The sequence below is a fragment of the Dermochelys coriacea genome, chromosome 24, assembly GCF_009764565.3.
Source record: "Dermochelys coriacea isolate rDerCor1 chromosome 24, rDerCor1.pri.v4, whole genome shotgun sequence".
Taxonomy (NCBI): domain Eukaryota; kingdom Metazoa; phylum Chordata; order Testudines; family Dermochelyidae; genus Dermochelys; species Dermochelys coriacea.
This window is the reverse complement of record NC_050091.1, coordinates 1,178,908-1,195,750: the sequence shown is the minus strand read 5'-3', so window position 1 is coordinate 1,195,750 and position 16,843 is coordinate 1,178,908. Positions and strand designations below refer to the sequence as shown.

At 47.4% G+C, this 16,843-nt stretch overlaps 1 protein-coding gene across 50 annotated transcripts in view; it reads left to right on the top strand.

Annotated features, from left to right (window-relative positions):
• Nucleotides 1-16,843, top strand: part of UBAP2L (ubiquitin associated protein 2 like) — a 44,350-nt gene that overhangs the window by 6,829 nt on the left and 20,678 nt on the right. For 9 of the 50 annotated variants that reach the window (XM_043502335.1, XM_043502347.1, XM_043502339.1 and 6 more), the window contains exons 3-13: nucleotides 143-220; nucleotides 987-1,097; nucleotides 4,293-4,500; nucleotides 4,833-4,928; nucleotides 5,684-5,729; nucleotides 6,053-6,162; nucleotides 7,985-8,059; nucleotides 11,732-11,901; nucleotides 13,416-13,501; nucleotides 14,595-14,766; nucleotides 15,906-16,107. In XM_043502335.1, the coding sequence (XP_043358270.1) occupies nucleotides 143-220; nucleotides 987-1,097; nucleotides 4,293-4,500; nucleotides 4,833-4,928; nucleotides 5,684-5,729; nucleotides 6,053-6,162; nucleotides 7,985-8,059; nucleotides 11,732-11,901; nucleotides 13,416-13,501; nucleotides 14,595-14,766; nucleotides 15,906-16,107 (1,354 nt within the window). The remainder of the gene's footprint in view (nucleotides 1-142; nucleotides 221-986; nucleotides 1,098-4,292; nucleotides 4,501-4,832; nucleotides 4,929-5,683; nucleotides 5,730-6,052; nucleotides 6,163-7,984; nucleotides 8,060-11,731; nucleotides 11,902-13,415; nucleotides 13,502-14,594; nucleotides 14,767-15,905; nucleotides 16,108-16,843) is intronic. The other 41 variants (XM_038383350.2, XM_043502352.1, XM_038383352.2 and 38 more) reach the window with 11 other exon arrangements.

Sequence of the window (16,843 nt, the reverse complement as noted above, 5' to 3'; positions counted from 1 at the left end):
ACTTTGAGACCTCCCACCTGTGTGCCCCTCTTCCCCCCCACTCCTTACTGGTGTTCTCAAGGAAGCTGTAAGTGCTTAGAAGAGAGTTAGTTTGAAATGCACTGCTCTAACCCTCTTCCATCATCATCTGCAATCTTTCTAGGCTACAGCAGAACAGATTCGACTTGCACAGATGATTTCGGACCACAACGACGCTGACTTTGAGGAGAAGGTGAAACAAGTGAGTATGGGGAATGGGGAGAACTCAGGGTTGAGCAGTTTCTCTAACTAGACTGGAAGTTGGCTGCTCTGTTTCCAGGAGCTGAAGTGCCAGCTGTGTTGAACCTGAGGCTGAGAACTACAATAACAACTCTGAAATAAGCCAGAACAGGCCCGGGTTGTCGGGCTAGTGATGGAGGGCTGAGGGGAAGCAGGTCACAGGGGCAGCTAACTCAGATACCTTTTCCAGGCCAGGTGGAGGTCTGCCCTTCATTGTCATCTTGTTCCTTCTGTTCAGAGATCTCCTCAGTGGAGCAGACCCAGGGAGAGCTGCCCTTGGGACAATAAGCTGCATTGGTCAGAGAAGCAGATACTAAATCTTGTGTGTCCCACATGTGAGCTCATGAGGTTGAGCCATCAGCCTTTCAGTTCTCTCTGCAGCACTGTCACCCTCTTGTTGTGGGGGCCTCTGGCCAACATCTGGAGTCACTTTGGGATTTGCAAGGGCCTGCCTCCACAATTACTGGTGAGAGGTGACTTTAGGATTTCTGAGACATGGGGGCACCTTCACTCCTGCTTCTCTGGCCACCCAGGGTACGTTCTGGGGCACACGGTTAAACTCAGGGACAGCAAGGAGACATCCACGCCTGGACACTTCTTGGTAGTTCTTCTCTTCTGCAATTACAGGTTTTCTGTCCTCTCAAACCCAAGGCATTTCTTAGCTCTAAGGAGGTGTCAGTCCTCTCTGGGTTTGGAATGAGCTGATTATGTCCTCTTCCTCCCCACAGCTGATTGATATCACGGGCAAGAACCAAGATGAGTGTGTGATTGCTCTGCACGACTGTAACGGGGATGTCAACAGAGCCATCAACGTGCTGCTGGAGGGGAATCCGGACACGGTAGGACAGGCTCCTTCAGCTTTGATTAGCAAAAAGGTGGTTGTCTGAAGCCTGGTTGAAGCTAGTGATCTCCAGGTAATACAGCTAAGTGCGCTGAAGAGCACACGGGATGGGGTGGCTTGTAAAGGGCTGTCTGACAGTGCGAGTGACAGTTAAGAGTGCAGTGTATGTGTAATGGGGGGCCATGCTCTGGCTTGTTTAGTGGCCTTTCCTGTTTGTGCATTGGGGAACAGATCAAGATAGTCATCTGACAGCCTCAAAGGAAGCAAGTGAGTAACCTAGTAAACCTCTGTTTCTTTCTGTGTCTTCTGAACTTGAACATCTTTGGCCCTGGGTTTTTAGCCCCGATCTTGGTGCAGTCCCATGTCTCTCAGCTGATGCGTTTGCCATTGCATGGGCTGTCCCTGCTGTGTCCTGCTAGGGTCCAGCGCTTCTAGGTGCAGTGTGTCCTTCTAGTTAGACTTGAGTTCTATGGTTCGTTTGAGTGCTCACATTCTGTCATACTTAGTTAACCCTCAGAATGACCCTCTCAATAGGCATCTGCCCAAAGGAAGCTTCCCCCCTAGCGCTAGGGAATATCCATCACCTTCATGGTAAAGCAGCCCAGACTGTTTCATCAGTTGTAATCGAATCAATATCGGTGAATAATGTCCACGCTGTCAGGCCCTTCCATACTGCAGCTGAAGGCCAGATCTTGCCTATCTGGGTACAGTGGGGTAGCGTTGATATTGGAAGGTTGATCTTAACCAAATTTCCTAGCTCTACTGGGTTTGAGACTGTCACTTTAGTGTGTGGTGCATTAGCTGGGTTTCTTTTAGTTAAAAGTAAAAAAAAAAAAAAAAAAAAAAAAAACCCCGATGTTCTAATTACTGAACTGTATGTCCCTGCCATCTGTATTCTGCATATCATCTCTCCTTCTGATCTGTGGACTCCCACATGCTTTGGCATATCTGTATTGTCCGCGTGGTGGATGCTTCCATGCCTCCACGGAGCCATGTGGGTTTAAGGGCCAGCCCTTTCTGCCCAGAAGCATGCAAAAACTGGCTGTTGGTTAGCTGTAAACTCATTTTAAAAATAACAGGAATGCATCTAACCTAGGCAAATCTCGGCTGTGATTCTGTGCTTCACCCAGAATCACTTCCAGGGCTTCTTCCAACAAAACCGACATGCCATAAAAATCTTAGTGGTTTAATTTCTTAAATGAACGAAAAAAAGAAAAGGAGTACATGTGGCACCTTAGAGACTAACAAATTTATTTGAGCATAAGCTTTCGTGAGCTACAGCTCACTTCATCCGATGTGCATCCGATGAAGTGAGCTGTAGCTCACGAAAGCTTATGCTCAAATAAATTTTAGTCTCTAAGGTGCCACAAGTACTCCTTTTCTTTTTTGCGAATACAGACTAACACGGCTGCTACTCTGAAACCTGTTAAATGAACGAATTGCTCATGAAAATAATGTTACGGGTTATATCAAATCTGAAGGTATGTCCTGTTTCCTTTACTTGGGCAGCTGAGCCACTCAGCAGTGCGAGATGCCAGACACAGTCACTGCAGTAGCTTTGCAAAGGCAGGACCAGTGTTGGCAGGGTAAAACCCTCTCAGCACCAGCCACTTCTTTAGTCTGCAGTGCCATAGGGGGCTTGCAGGTTGCCACCTGCAGCAATCTGAGCAGAGTCTTCATCTGCACTGAAATTGGTGAAGGCTTTCTTAGCCTCTCTTGGTCTGAGTTCAACTTCTGCTGAACAACTCAGTGAAAAGATGTTTGTTAGGATGATGCGGCATTGATAATGAGTGTCTCAAAGATGCCCTAACACTGGTGAGCACTGGCTCACTTGCTTAATGGAATAGTATTGGAACGTGTCACATTTCAGAGGATAGAAGAGCAGACAGGATATTAGTTCTGAGTTTGATTTTTTTTTTATAGTTGTGCTGTACAAAGTAAATATTATCCTGACTTCCTTCTGAGTCAGTTGCCTATGCAGAGAGACTCCTCTGGTTTGAGGCCAGTGTGTGCCTAAAAGCTTTTTTGCCACTCTGTGTGTTGCCATCCAAGGCCAGCTGTTCGTTAGTCAGCAAATTTGTCAGTGACTTGTGACTCATTGTTTATTGTGCTAACGGTGTGCAGCATTGGTTCAATATGAATGTGAAACCATTTCATACTGGCATGAAAAAAAAACTGCCTTGGGTGATTGAGATGAGGTGGTGATGTGTTGTTTAATTAAACTCAGAATGACTTGAGCTTTCCTGTTTGTGGGGCTTTTGATGCCTGGAACCAGACAGGTGTGTAGAAATGCCCCTGTGTTGGGAACAGCGGGAACCCTGGGATTTTTTTGTAATTTCCAGAGTTAACATGTTATGTGGACAGATACTGGGGCCCAAGCAAGTGACACCTTTTTGGGTTGTTTTGCCAAAAAACACGGGCAGTTCCTTCCTCCCCTTACTGCCAAAATGTTACTTTTTAAATGACTGAGATAAAGTGATGTTTTTCTAACAATCCTTTAATTGGGTCTTCTCTGGGATAAGTGACCTAGCACAGATCTGTGCCCGAGATCCCTAGGTAATGAGCTGAGTGATTGCTGGGACTTTTTAAGTTTCTGTGGCTACTGAGAGATCACTTCCATTCCCTTAAATGAGGGCAAGTAAGCACCCTGTCTGGGGGGCTGTAGCCTGAGGGGTCTCAGACAGCAGAGAAAAGTCAAACTGGCCCACGTGTGGAGTGACTTAAAAGAGGTGATGTTTCTTTCTTCAGTTCCTGGGGCAGAGTTTTTGGGTTATAAGAGCAAGCACAGCTCAAATTATTGATTGGCCTCTGAGATGGGCTAAAACAAAACAGCAACCCTCAACCCTGTGTAGCTGCCTGCAGGTCAGCAGGAGAGAAGCCTGTCTTGTCCATGCTGTGTCTGTTCTGAGGGACATCACTTAAAATGAAAGAATGCAAACTGAGGAACAAGAGTTCTTGGGTGGGTGACTTTCTGAGCGAAAGCTGCCCGGAGCCTGTCAGCTCAGACAGTGGAGAGGAAGTTGGCAGTGGCAGTGATGTGATGTGAAGCTTTGGATAAGTGCCTGTCTTGTTTTAGTGGAACAGTTTTCTGTCTTCCCTCATTATATTTTCCTCAGGATATTAAATTATGCATGTAGCCTGCATCCAGTGTTGATCAAATGATGAACTTCTTTCCCCCTCTGCTAAACTTCAGCATTCCTGGGAAATGGTTGGGAAGAAAAAAGGAGTCTCCGGGCAGAAGGACAGCGGGCAGACAGAACCCAGCGAAGAAGGCAAAGAGAACCGGGACAGGGATCGGGATTACAGTCGGCGACGTGGCGGGCCACCGAGACGAGGCCGAGGCACCAGCCGTGGAAGAGAGTGTATGAGCCTGCCCTTTAATAGCAACTATAACTATCATGGTACATGGCAGGCAATTAAAGTGTTGTGCTGACGTTCGTGTTAAAGCTCATAAGTCTAGAAAAATGACTACAAAAATCATCCTCTTGTATGTGTGCAGAGTCCCATCTGGTGCCCGCAGCTGGTTCCCTGGCCCTTTGGCATCTGAGTCGCTGGGTGATGGATTCACGCCATAGCTGCCAAACGGGACTAACAGAAGCAAAACATGGTGCCATAGCATCTATAGCTCTGTGTCAGTTTCCCATGCCACCCTCACCACGTGCTCTAGGGTCTCCTTCCTTGAATTCAAAATGATGTTGGAAGTTGTCCTAGTGTCATTCTCCGTGTCTTTCAGTTCGGGGCCAGGAGAATGGACTGGATGGTGGTAAGAGTGGAGGCTCCTCTGGAAGAGGCACAGAGCGAGGGAGACGGGGCCGCGGACGAGGCAGAGGTACACAAAGGGGGGTTGTGTGCCGGTGGTGGTGGATCCGATGTAGCTATTTCCCATTGACTTCAAAAAGCTCTTCTGTAGAGAGGTCTTGAGGGGCTGAACAGAAGTCACGGGCAGTAAATATTTTTCCTTTCTATTCTTGTGTTAATGTTTAGCACCTATATATTGCTTTGCACCTGGTAAGCACAGTAGAGCCATTAACTAGTTCTCATACCCTACCCATGAAGCTTAGTTAAATATTACCCCATTTTACAGGTGGGGGGAACTAAGACAAAGGTGGCTGTTGTATGAGTTCAGGGAAAGCATTTGTTAGCAGCAGAATCCAAGTTCCTGGCCTGGTACCTCTGGGCAGCTTTGCTGCCTCTCTGTGAGCAGCACTCATTCATTCTCATTGCTGAGAGTCTAAAAATAAATCTTTCCATGAAATAACCTGAGTTGTTTGGTAATTGCTGATGAGACCATGTCCTGTAGATATGGAGTCTGGCCTCTCATATTTGTGCCTTGTGACCAATTGGGAGCTAATCTGTGGCTGGAATCATTTTATCCCTATTTACACCGCTAACTTGTAATTCACATGCATGTAAACGAGCAGTCTGAAATCTTATCAATTGAGGAAGATACTGGACATGATCATATACTGGGCGTCTGAAATGCCGCATAGTGTTAAACACTTAACTTCCCAGCAACACACAGTAAAGCTGTGAGCCTTGCTGTTTGACAGCAGGACTACACTGATGTGTGTTTGTCTCTTACAGGTGGCTCTGGAAGGCGGGGGGGAAGATTTTCTGCCCAGGGCATGGGGTAAGTTTTTATTGGATACAAAACAAGAAAAGCAAGATAATTTGTGAGTTTGTCTCTGCATGGGGGTGGGCAGGGGACAACATAAGTCCGGTTAAACTAACTGGTGGGTTTTGTCATTCCTTGCTGGTTTGTGTATCTGTCCCATTGCAGCACCATCATGCTGAGTTGCATTTGGAATGGCTAAGACAGCAGTAGGTTTGTCTTACAAAGTGGGCGAGGTCTGCTAGGAGTCATTTAGCTATGTCCTGGTTTAAATGTGATTGATTTTCATTCACAGCAGTTACAAGGAAATCTAAACTTGCTCCCTCCGATCTGTGTTCCAGAACTTTCAACCCAGCTGATTATGCAGAGCCAGCCAGCACGGAAGAGAACTATGGGAATAGCAACAACACATGGAACAGTACTGGTAGCTTTGAGCCCGACGATGGGACAAGTAAGTGACCTCCATGCTTCTGTCCCATTACTACCTGCTGGTTAGATCAAAAATTGGTTTCTTGCAAGTCCCCTTCAGTCACATGGATAAAATAGCAAGGGAATGGATTGTGGATTCAGGGCAGGAATTCAGTGACCTGCTTTCCTTATACCCAATGCTGTTCTTGTTGCAAGTGTCCGGTGTGCGTTCATTGGGTTTCCTGGTAAGTTTTACTATCCGACGCTTTGAGGTTATGAATGGAAGTGTGACAGCTGCACAATCAGATCTAGCATGTGCACTGGAAGCACCTGGGTCATGCAGTGCCCTGCTACTAGCTGGTGAAGGTGCTGACCAAGGACACTGGCACACTTGCCTCTGACTGCTTTCTGGCATAGGGGCTGTGGTTTGGCACACCTGTCAGCACAGAGGATATTGTGTAAACAACGAGAAGTCTGACCGGTGGCAGCTTTTCCTTGCACATAGTGCATTCTCCTGAGCCATGCTTTCTGCGTTCAGATGTCTGCTTTCACTGTATTCTGACATGGGGAGTGCTCTGCTTCCTGCCCCAAACTGTTTGCAAGATGAAATCTTAATACAGAAAGATGGCTTCTGGGGAATCGATGCCCTGGGCCTCCCTTTTTGCCCAGGAGTTCTGCTCCTCACTGAGCTGTCCAAGCACTCTCCTCTTGCTGTTTTCTTGCATTGTGAAAATAGGGTGGTGTTTTTCATATAAACATTGAGAGTGGGTTGTGAGATTTGAGTAGATGCAATTTTGGCAATGCAGTAACTGGACATAGTCTCATGGGACACTCTCTAATTAAAGCTAGTCTTGAGACATCTGTGCGATTTTAGAGGGGAGGTTTTCTTCCGGAGCAGTATCTTACACCACAGTGGGGTCAGAACTTCTGTGCTTCTCAGCTCTCTCGTCTGAGTTACTCAAGTCAGCCCAAGCTCCTGCCACCATACAACAGACTTTTAAAACAGACAGTTCTGACACTGTCCCGTTCGTCTGCCTGCCTCAGCCATGACAGTTCAGTTTTATTCTCCTTCTTCCAAAATACCAACTGAAGACCTGTTACTTGTTAGTTTCCATTGAGTACCTTCTGTCTGTGTAAGGAAGTGGATAATATCGTAATTATGCTGTAGTTATGGTAATCTAGCAAATACATTTTTCTACCTCACTTTCAAAGCTGCTGTTCATTAGAATGGATTATTGTACCTTCCCAGCGTGCAGCTCTAATTTTGTTCCTCTTTCAAAGACAGGGAATAGCCTTTTCAGAAAAATTACTTTTTGGTCACAGCTTTTTAGCAGATTGAAACTCCTGCCGATGGGTCTGAGACAGCGTAGCCATTCAATCTGGACTTTCAGAGGGCTGAATAAGAATCCATACCTCTGGGGCAAGGGGATGTTTTTGTTTACACTGCGTAGGATAAAAGAATGGATAGAAACGCGCCACTTCTACTTACTGCAAGTTCATACCTTTCTTTTCCAAGTAGATTTTCTTTGTGTGTACATCCAAACCAGTGTTCTTAGAAAGGGTAAAGCTAACCAGAGTCTGTAATTACTGGGTGGGGAGAGAGCATTGCTTCACTCCACATAGAAGGATCCAGGTTTGCTTCTGTGCTGCAATGTGTTCATAGTGTAAATTTCATGATAAGTTCTTTACAAACATGTCATGCATGATCATTTTATGTTTCCATTTTAGCAGCCTTGAGCATCTTTCTTTAATTTTAGCAATATCCACAGGTACAATGTGACTGGTGTACATGGGGGCAATGAAACTTGTTCTCAAGCCAAAATTTCACTGGTTGTTTTTTCTTTTTCTTTTCTTTTTTGTTTCAGGACTTGATTTCATTGGGGGTGAGGGCTCAAATTATCCCCGAAAATTTGACACTGCTCCTGGTATGATACATCCAGGCGCACTAACTGCCCCGGATACCTTTACTTTATAGCTTATTTTAAAAACTGAAATATCTGTGGATATGTCATTCTTATGAATATTTGATGTTTGTTCTGACTGTGCTTTTACTAATGCTGATACCTTAAATGTAAATCAGGAGCGGTTATGTCTAAAGGCGCATGGGTGATGTAAATTCCAGGTTCAACCACTGCTTGTCTGCACCCTCAGCACCACCAGGTCTGTGGCCCTGACAGCATCCTACCCGGTACAAGGAAGTGCCAGGCAGCTCAGGCTCCTGTCTCTTTCACTCAGATGCAGAAAGTTCTGACCTGGCTCGCTCCTAGTGCTGCACATACCCCAAGTCCCAGGCTCAATGACGCAGCGCTCTGCTCCCTGGCCTCCAGAGCAAGTTTCTGCAGAGGGTTTGCAATGCTGCTGCAGGTGTAATTAGACCTGCTAGGCGCTATCAGCACATCACTCCCACTTACAGCTGCTTCTTGGTAAGCATTGCATTGATTAGTCGCTGCTCTGGCATGCACCACTGTGCAACATTCCTCTGCCTTCCTGTGCACACACATGTCCGAGGTTCCTGGATGTGTGAGATTCCAGGCACTTGATGCCTTAGAGATTTAAGGCCTTGTCACTTTGCTTCCTGCCTTTGGGATCTTTTACTAAGACCTGAAGGGGCCATTAGATCATCAGGTTTGAGCTCCTGTATCACACAGGCCGGAGAATTTCACAGTCATCCCTACATTGAGCCCAGTAGCTTGCTTGACTAAAGCAGATCTTCCAGAAAGGCAGCCAGTCTCAATCTGAAGACTTCAAGGGATGGGGAATCCACTGCTTTACCATGGAAAGTGAAGAATAAAAGGGGAAAGCTTGGCCGTTGAAGTCAAAGCTTGTTGTTCTGAATAAGGATCCTGTGAGGGTTTGGGTGCAGGTTTTCCATTACCTGCTTCTCCTCCCAGTTTTATCCCGAGATTAAGCCTGCATGTCCCTTTCGTCTGCGCTTTCCTGTTCCTTTGTGGCCAGTTTACAGCTCTGAGCTGAGACCTCCAGCCATGGGTAGTGCACAAGCTGTTAGTGTGAAACTAGCTGCTGGAGTTCTGCCATTCAGTGTCGCACCCGTTTGTGTGTGCATCTGGATTTACGTTCCATGGAGCTTCTCGAGCCCAGTCGCTCTTCTCTGAATTCGGTCAGTGAATATCCAGTTAGTGACTTGTGGCACCTGCAGGCCTCCTGGTCAGTTACGGGAGCAGTAGACTCTGATGTTAACGTTGGAGAGATGTCTGAAAAGAATAGAAATGGGACCACCGAGGTGTCCTTCTCTTCAAGCTTGTGGCAAGTGCAACAGGGCACCAGGCTGTCCAGAGGGAAGGGCTAGCTACTGTTACAGGAGCAGGCTGCGTCACCTGAACTACTAACTGGTACTCAATTAGCTGACTCAATTACTGCACCTCTTCTGCCTTGAAAATGGATAATATTCCTCCCAGCCAGCTCCCTCCCTAAGAGAGGGGAGCAACTGCCCTGGAAGAGACTCCCTCACCAGGCGGGAGAGGGTAGGGCAGGCAATCTCCTGTCTTTCTGAATAGGACACCATCTTGAGGGTCAGAGTGCTGGATTCACTGGAGATGATCTCGCTTGGCCAGGAGCTTAGCGGGAAGTTTAGTTTATTTTCAACAAGGTAGATATACAGTGTGCTTGTTAGGAAACCATCCATTTCCTTTCTGGAGAGTATCTTGGATAGAAAGCAGTTCTTTGCATACACTTCTCCTTCCCTCTCCATGCACAAGAAATCTCGGTCAGGGCTGGACTGGATGTGTGACACCTGTAAAGCAGTCTGGTAGGGAGAAGTTTTGGAGAGTAGGGAAAGCCTTTCTCATGGGTCTGGAAGCTGAAGAGTTTAGCTCAGCCTTCCTTGACCCTCTGCTCTTCCTCTTATTCCCAAAACTGATCTGAGAAAAGGAAATTGAAATGGGGCCCAGGGCCATGTCCCGCAGCACAGACTCTGTTTCCTGCTTTCTGCCAATCACAACTGGATTGAGGTACCTAGCCTCTGCCTGGGTAGGGAGACGGGCTCTAGTCCCTGAACGTTTGGAAAAGGAGCCGTCACACTGCTGCTGAGGGAGCAAAGAAGCAGATGAGAAATGGGGAAAGCTGGCTTTAACTCTTCCCCACCCCCCAAAAGGGTAGCATGTACTCTTCCCCTGCCTGTGTTATACCATTTTGGGAGCAAAGGGGGAGTTCTCCAAGTGTGGGATGCCTGGAGGCTGCAAGGACCCCAGGGGTTAAACTGTATTAATGTTTTGATCCTAAATAGAATCAAATATTTAGAGGTTTGAATCGGCTCAGTTTGCCAGGCAAAATTAAACAATAGGCTCTGCTATTTAGTAATTTGCTTCCTTGGTGCTCTCAAGCAGCTGCATCTCTGGAACTGGGAGACTTTTCAAGTCTTGGCCTGACAACGATAGACTATATGGAAATTTCCCTCCCCCCCCCCCTCCAAATCTGGGAGGGTTCTGACTAGCCTCTAAGAACTGGAGACCAAAATGTTCCACTTTTACAAGTTCTAAAAAGCTCGTCAGCTGATTAAGGTGGTGTTGTCATAGGCAGAACTTGTCCTATTCTTGTAAATGTCTATAGAATTAACCCTGTTGGCTGTGTGGCTTTTTTTTTTTTTGTTAGTCTGGTTTGTATGGGTGAAAATGACCTGCTGAAAATTCGCAGGCTGCTTTTGTGCCCTGATTTTCTGATGTGAAATGCTCCCCCTCTCCTAGCACCGCAGGACCTAAAGTTAAGTCTCTAGTGGACTCTGAAGTGAGCATGCCACACCCAGAGTGCTCAGTTCAAACTGAGGTGGGGGGGGGGACAAGGGACTTGGAACTGGCTTGTAGGGGGATGCAGTCAGGTTAAAAACAAACTTTTTAAAAAGTAAATTTCTCTATCTTTACAAATCAAACCTTGGAGCATTGAAACCGACATGATGATCTTTTCACTGCAGTTTTTTTATCTGTTCGTCTTTTGTATTCGTCTGAAATTGAGCAAGGAAAATTCATGAATCACAGATTCCCAGTAGATTTCACTTTCAGAGTCTCATGTGCTAGGCAAAATGCCCCCCGTGTTTGGGTTTCAAATGCTGCAGGGAAACGTTCTCATTGAAACAAAAATAAACCCAGGGAAACATTTCAGTTCTTGGGTCTTATGAAAGCTTGTTTACAAAACTGTAACTTGGGACTGAACTTTGATCTGACAGTGTCCCTTTAAAAAAACCCATATGATTGCTAGCCAGTCTAGCTGCATGGTGATGTCCCACAGGAGAGCTGGACTTTGGCGCCACCTCTGGCAGAAGACACTCTGGAGGTGGTGCTCTTGGTCTCTGCTGGGCTGGGGATAGCTGGTTGTGGGTACAGCTACGGCAAGGAGAGGGGGAAGCAGGAAAACAGATGGTTCTGAGCAAAGGGGCTGGGGAAGAACCCAGGCAGCCCCCTGGCTAAACCCAATACCCTGAGTTTCTGCTTTGGTGTTGGGGTGTGTCTGTGCGCAGCCTTTCTTAGCCTCTCGCTGGTGCCTGGTTGGTGAGTAAGAACCCATCCAGCTGCCTGCTATGCTCCCAAACCACTTTCCTGGCTTTTGTAAGAAATGGGGCTAAGACACGTAGCAAACTTCCCAAACTCTTGCTTTCCTTGTAGGTGCTTGGAGGACAGCGACGGAGGAATGGGGAACAGAGGACTGGAATGAAGATGTAGGTACTCTCAATCCCTTCCCCATGCTAGAAGGGGGACAAAACCTGCTAGCTGAGGACTGTAGGAATAGCCCCAAACCAGGCTCCTTGTTCCAGGAACTGCACTGCACGACTCAGGTGGATTAAATATTGTCGCTACTGAACTCTGTGGAAAGTTAACACTGCGAGTTTGCAGCTTGGAAAGCATTGCCTCCTGTGGATCTGTAAATATCCACTCTGAGGGGGGAGGGAGTCTGGATGCAGAATGTCAAGTATCTTTGCTTGTCTTTATTGCCAAGGTTGTGCTTTTTATGCCTGTTTCCAGGAGCTCTGAGCTCTTCCTTCTGTGTTAATCTGAGGTTTGTCTCATTTTCATCTCATTGCTTGTGATCTGTGTTCTCGGCATCCGATTCCACTGCTTCAGAAGCAACTTTGCCTTGGTTTTTAAAGTTCTCCTAACTTTGGCCCTCATCCAGCTGCCATTTAAATCAAGGGAGAGTTTTGCTATCACCTTAAATGGCTGCAGGACTGAGCCCTTTATTGTACATTTTTTCACTTCCTTTCAGCTGGGCAGCTGGAGTTGACAGCAAAGGAAAAGGCATTCATTCTTCAAGCGCTGTCCAAAGGAAGTGTTAGTGCTGTGTGTAGAAACACAGGCAGTTAGAGCTGTTCCTGCGCTCATCAGGTCTCTGCTTGAAGGCAGTCTGGACGCCCTTTCTTGTGTTACATGGAGGCCCTTTGCACACCAAGCAAACGCTCTGGCCTGGGATGGTTTTCTGTGATTTTTTTTTTTTTTTTTTTTTGGCCATTACTTGCAGAGATGCTTGCCACAGTTCTTGGGCTTCTCTTTCTGGGATAAAAGCTGTTTATATACAAATATAGTCCACTCTAAACTATGTGGGGGCTGCTCTAAAACTTCCCATCCATCTATCCTGAGCATTCCTTAGAATTCAAACGGGAGTTACTGGGCCTGTAGAAAGCAGACTGCCCCTTTGCTGGTTGGAGACCCAGTTCAGCAGAGCACTTGGGCTTGTCTGTTGACTTGAGTGAAATGCAAGTACACGCTGAGGGGCTTTGATGACTCAGGGGCTAACTTAGCAGTTCTTCCTGCACTGCCCTAGCAGGCCTTTGGGTTCTTGGCCCGGTAGCCAGAAGTCCTCACCTTGGCTGTGGGACCTGAGGCTCAACTTCAAACAAAGTCTGAAGTGTCTTCGTAGCTGACTCTCCTCTCTCAGATATTTCCTCCTCCATGTCCGGTGGGTCTGGGGTCAGTACTGCACTTCGTGAGTTTCCAGAAGCTCATTTCCCAATGGATTTTTCACTCCATAACTTCCCAGTCGCTCTGTTGGACTGAAGGACTGCCAGCACTGAGTGGAAATGCTTTCTAAGCCTGGCAGATGATAGACTGAGTCATTGAGGAGGTTAAACCCAGGCAAAACCAAGGGCTGGCTGTTTCTGATCAGAACCAAACATATTATCAGTGCTAACACCACATACTGTTTCTTATGGGATGCCATGAGCGAACCTTCCTGCACATGTTCTTCCCAGCCCCAGTTTCTTTGCATTTTTGCTTTAACTTCGAAATCTTTCTTTATTTGGAGCCTTAAAGCATGGTTCTAATATGTGGGTTACCTCCCTCTTCTGTCTTCTAGCTTTCAGAGACCAAGATCTTCACTGCCTCCAATGTGTCTTCAGTGCCTCTGCCTGCCGAGAATGTGACAATCACAGCTGGCCAGAGGTGATGGCTTAATAATAATGCTATGGCAATAGCAATATGGTAGTCCAGGGGCAGAGCATTGCTTCATAGAGTCATAGAATTACAGAGGACCACAAGGGTCACCTAGTCTAACGCCCTGCCAAGATGAAGGATTTGTTTGTCTAAACCGTCCAGACAAATGGCTATCCACTTGGACAAAATTCAGGAGCACTGAATAAGTTCACATGTGTTTGAGTGGAAGGGCTAAGTGCTTGGAGCCCAGGTTTGGAAGCCAGGAATTCCCAAGTTCTGTTATAAATTTCTGTCTTCAGCTCATCGGATTCTCCCTTTGTAAAACAGCTTTGAGATTTTCAGAACAGATTAAGGGATTTAGGCACATCTTCTCTTGATTTTCATGAAAGGCACATGTCTAAATCCCCTAGACTAATTTGAAAGTCTCAGCCAAGATGCTTAACTACTTCACAGGAGGATGTAAGGGTATTCATGTCTGTAGAAAACTTTGAGTTCCTCCAAAAGGTCCTATCAAAATTCAGAATTATCTCCATAGAGTTTAGATTTATTCTTGCAGACAATTCATTGAGTTCGACATGTAGGTGTAACCATTAACATGTCAGTTGTTGGTCCCAGGAAAACAGTTACATCAGTGGCCTGTTCATTTATTAGTCAAGGTTTCACTTGCTTGGATGCGACTCTGTTTTGTGTAACTTCATAATTTGATTGCCCTGGGTTACCAAGCATAAACCTTTCTGTCTCTGTCCATTATGTTGATTGCCAGACTTTTCTTAGTGGTTTGGCAGGATTAGCTCTGCTTACTCAGCCTAGCCGATAAGTAGCACAGGGTGTGCCTTGCCCAGGTGGCCATACGCAATTGCTGCTCTTAGGCCTGGTTTTTCCTTTTGGTTACTTGTAGTAGGTATGTTTGGCTGCTCCTTTCAGGTGGTCCTTTGAGATTGCTAGAGACAGTTGCTGACTAGTGCTGAGGTAGTGTAGTGTGAATCTTTGAGGTCACAGGGGCAGGGAAGGACTTTCTTGGCTGGAATAGAAAGCTAACAACCCTCAAGGGATGGTACAGCTCCAGTTAACATGGGTGGTTTCATCCTTTTCCTTCTCCCAGAATTGACCTTGCGGTGCTGTTAGGAAAGACACCCTCTTCTCTGGAGAATGAGTCATCAAACCTGGATTCAACCCAGGCTCCTTCTCTTGCCCAGCCTCTGGTGTTCAGCAATTCCAAGCAGACTCCTATGTCCCAGCCTGCATCTGGTAATGCCTTCCCTCATCACAGCATGGTAAGGAAACTGCCACTCGCCTCTGCCTAGGCAAGGCAGGGGGCTTGCTGAATTCACCCACCTTCTGAGACCCTCTCTTTAAGTAATAGGGGAGGGGCAGAATGGGTGCACCCATTTAGTTGAGAATCCCCAAGCTGCGTGACTTACAGCTTCAGTCCTACACTCATGGCTCTGTGTTGTGAGTCCATAGGAATTAGGTGACTAAGCAGGGTAACCTCAGTGCTGGAGCAGTGTTCGGTCCTGGCTAACCCTAGGCCACGTGCCTCTTTCTCACTTTGAAAGGGGAAAAGCGAATCCCATAGCCTCTGAGCAGCTGTGAGCTGTATTGTCTGAAAGGGCGACAGGGTGGTAACCACAGCAAGGGAGCATGCCCTGAGTGTGTCGGGGCAGCTGGGCCTGTGACCATAGCCTTGCTGGATGTCTCCTGTTCCGTACTTCCCTCTGGAGGCTTCTCAGAGAGCCGGTTTCTCCCTCTCAGGGAGGCGACTTGTCCCAAGGACAGATTCTGGTTTCAAAGCACCAAAGGTGCCTGTTCCTTAAGGCAGGCGAGTGCTGCCACTCTGCTCTGTCCCGCTCCATTCAATCCCTGCATCTCAGGCTTAGCTTGCGCTGGGTTGGTTCTTGGCCAACCTGCAGCCGTGGATGGGGATACCCCCAGCCTGGTCTGAGCTGAGAGCCCAGCAGTCCTGTGTTGAAGAGCAAAGAAGGGAATTGTTGAAATGGTCCCAGAGAGGTACCTGGAGCTGGACAACTGGTTCTTTGTGTCACCCTGGCAGACAGTTTGGGAGGATAAGGATGGGTGGCATTTTCCAAAGCACCTATATGACTGGGAAGCAGGAGTCCCATGGACTTTCATTGGCACTTAGGAATTCTTGCAGATCCATCTGCTCCCTTTATTGGAGAGCTCAGCTGTGCTGCATCCATGCCCTAAAACCTGGCATCCCATGCAGTGCAGGGCAAAATATGAGCAGAAAGCCTCTCATTACAGACGGCACCCACAGTACATCCACTGGAAAGAAAGCCTGTGTGTGAAAGAGGCAGGGCAGGGGCACTCGGATTTCCTGCAGCTCAGGGCTGCCCTCGGAAATCGCAGCCCCTGCTTTCAGTGGTGTCTTTTCCTTTCCTTGCTAAAACCCCAGGCGAGCATGCTGGGGAAGGGGCTTGGAGATGTCGGAGAGGCCAAAAGCAGCATCACCACAGGCTCTCAGTTCCTGGAGCAGTTCAAGACAGCTCAGGCTCTGGCTCAGCTGGCTGCTCAGCACACCCAGCCCGGCGGGAGCAGCACCACCTCCTCCTGGGACCTGGGACCCCCAGCCCAGCCCTCAGCTCTCACGCAGTATGGTAAGGCAGCAAGGACACGGTTTCTGGGTGTGCTGCAGTGGGGGGCATGGAGGATTCACTTGGGAGTGCGAGCCCTGGAGCCTTTGGGCTCATTGCCATTCAGAACAAATCATCAGGAATGCATATCTAATTGCCCTCGGATTGGAGAGTAATTATTGCTCATTAAGACACTCTCAGGGTCTTTCCTTGTCCTTTTCCCACTCCCAGCAGCTGAAATGAGCTCATTCTGTATGCCCATTGCACTGGCATCTGTTTCAGCCCTGCCTGCCTGCCACACGGACACCTACAGGCATCTGCTGACCAGTCCCCTTGCCATTTACGCAGCCTAGCATGCTCTCTAAATGCAGAGATCTGTAGAGAGGAATTTCATGAGCGGTGGCTTCAAGTACTTTGAGTCCAAGAGCTCTCCAGTGGAATAGATCTCAGATACACAGGCATATGTCGGCCTCCATCTGCTGGAGGGAGCTGGGCTGTTGATCTCATCGGGCCCCTTGGAAAGGAAACTAACCTCTGCTGGTGGCTCTCATGCCAGAGGTCAGTGGGGAAAGGAAGCAGTTTTCTTGGCCCGGGGATACCTATGATACAAGAGCAGCTGTAGCTGTTCTGTGCTTCAAAGGTCTCTCCGAGCCTTGCGTGGTCTAGTGTTGATGCAGTTCTTTCAGCTCCTACACGTTGTTTCTTGCTCTGGGGAAATGGCTCTGGTTCAAATATGAGCTGAGGAAAAACTCAGCCCTTT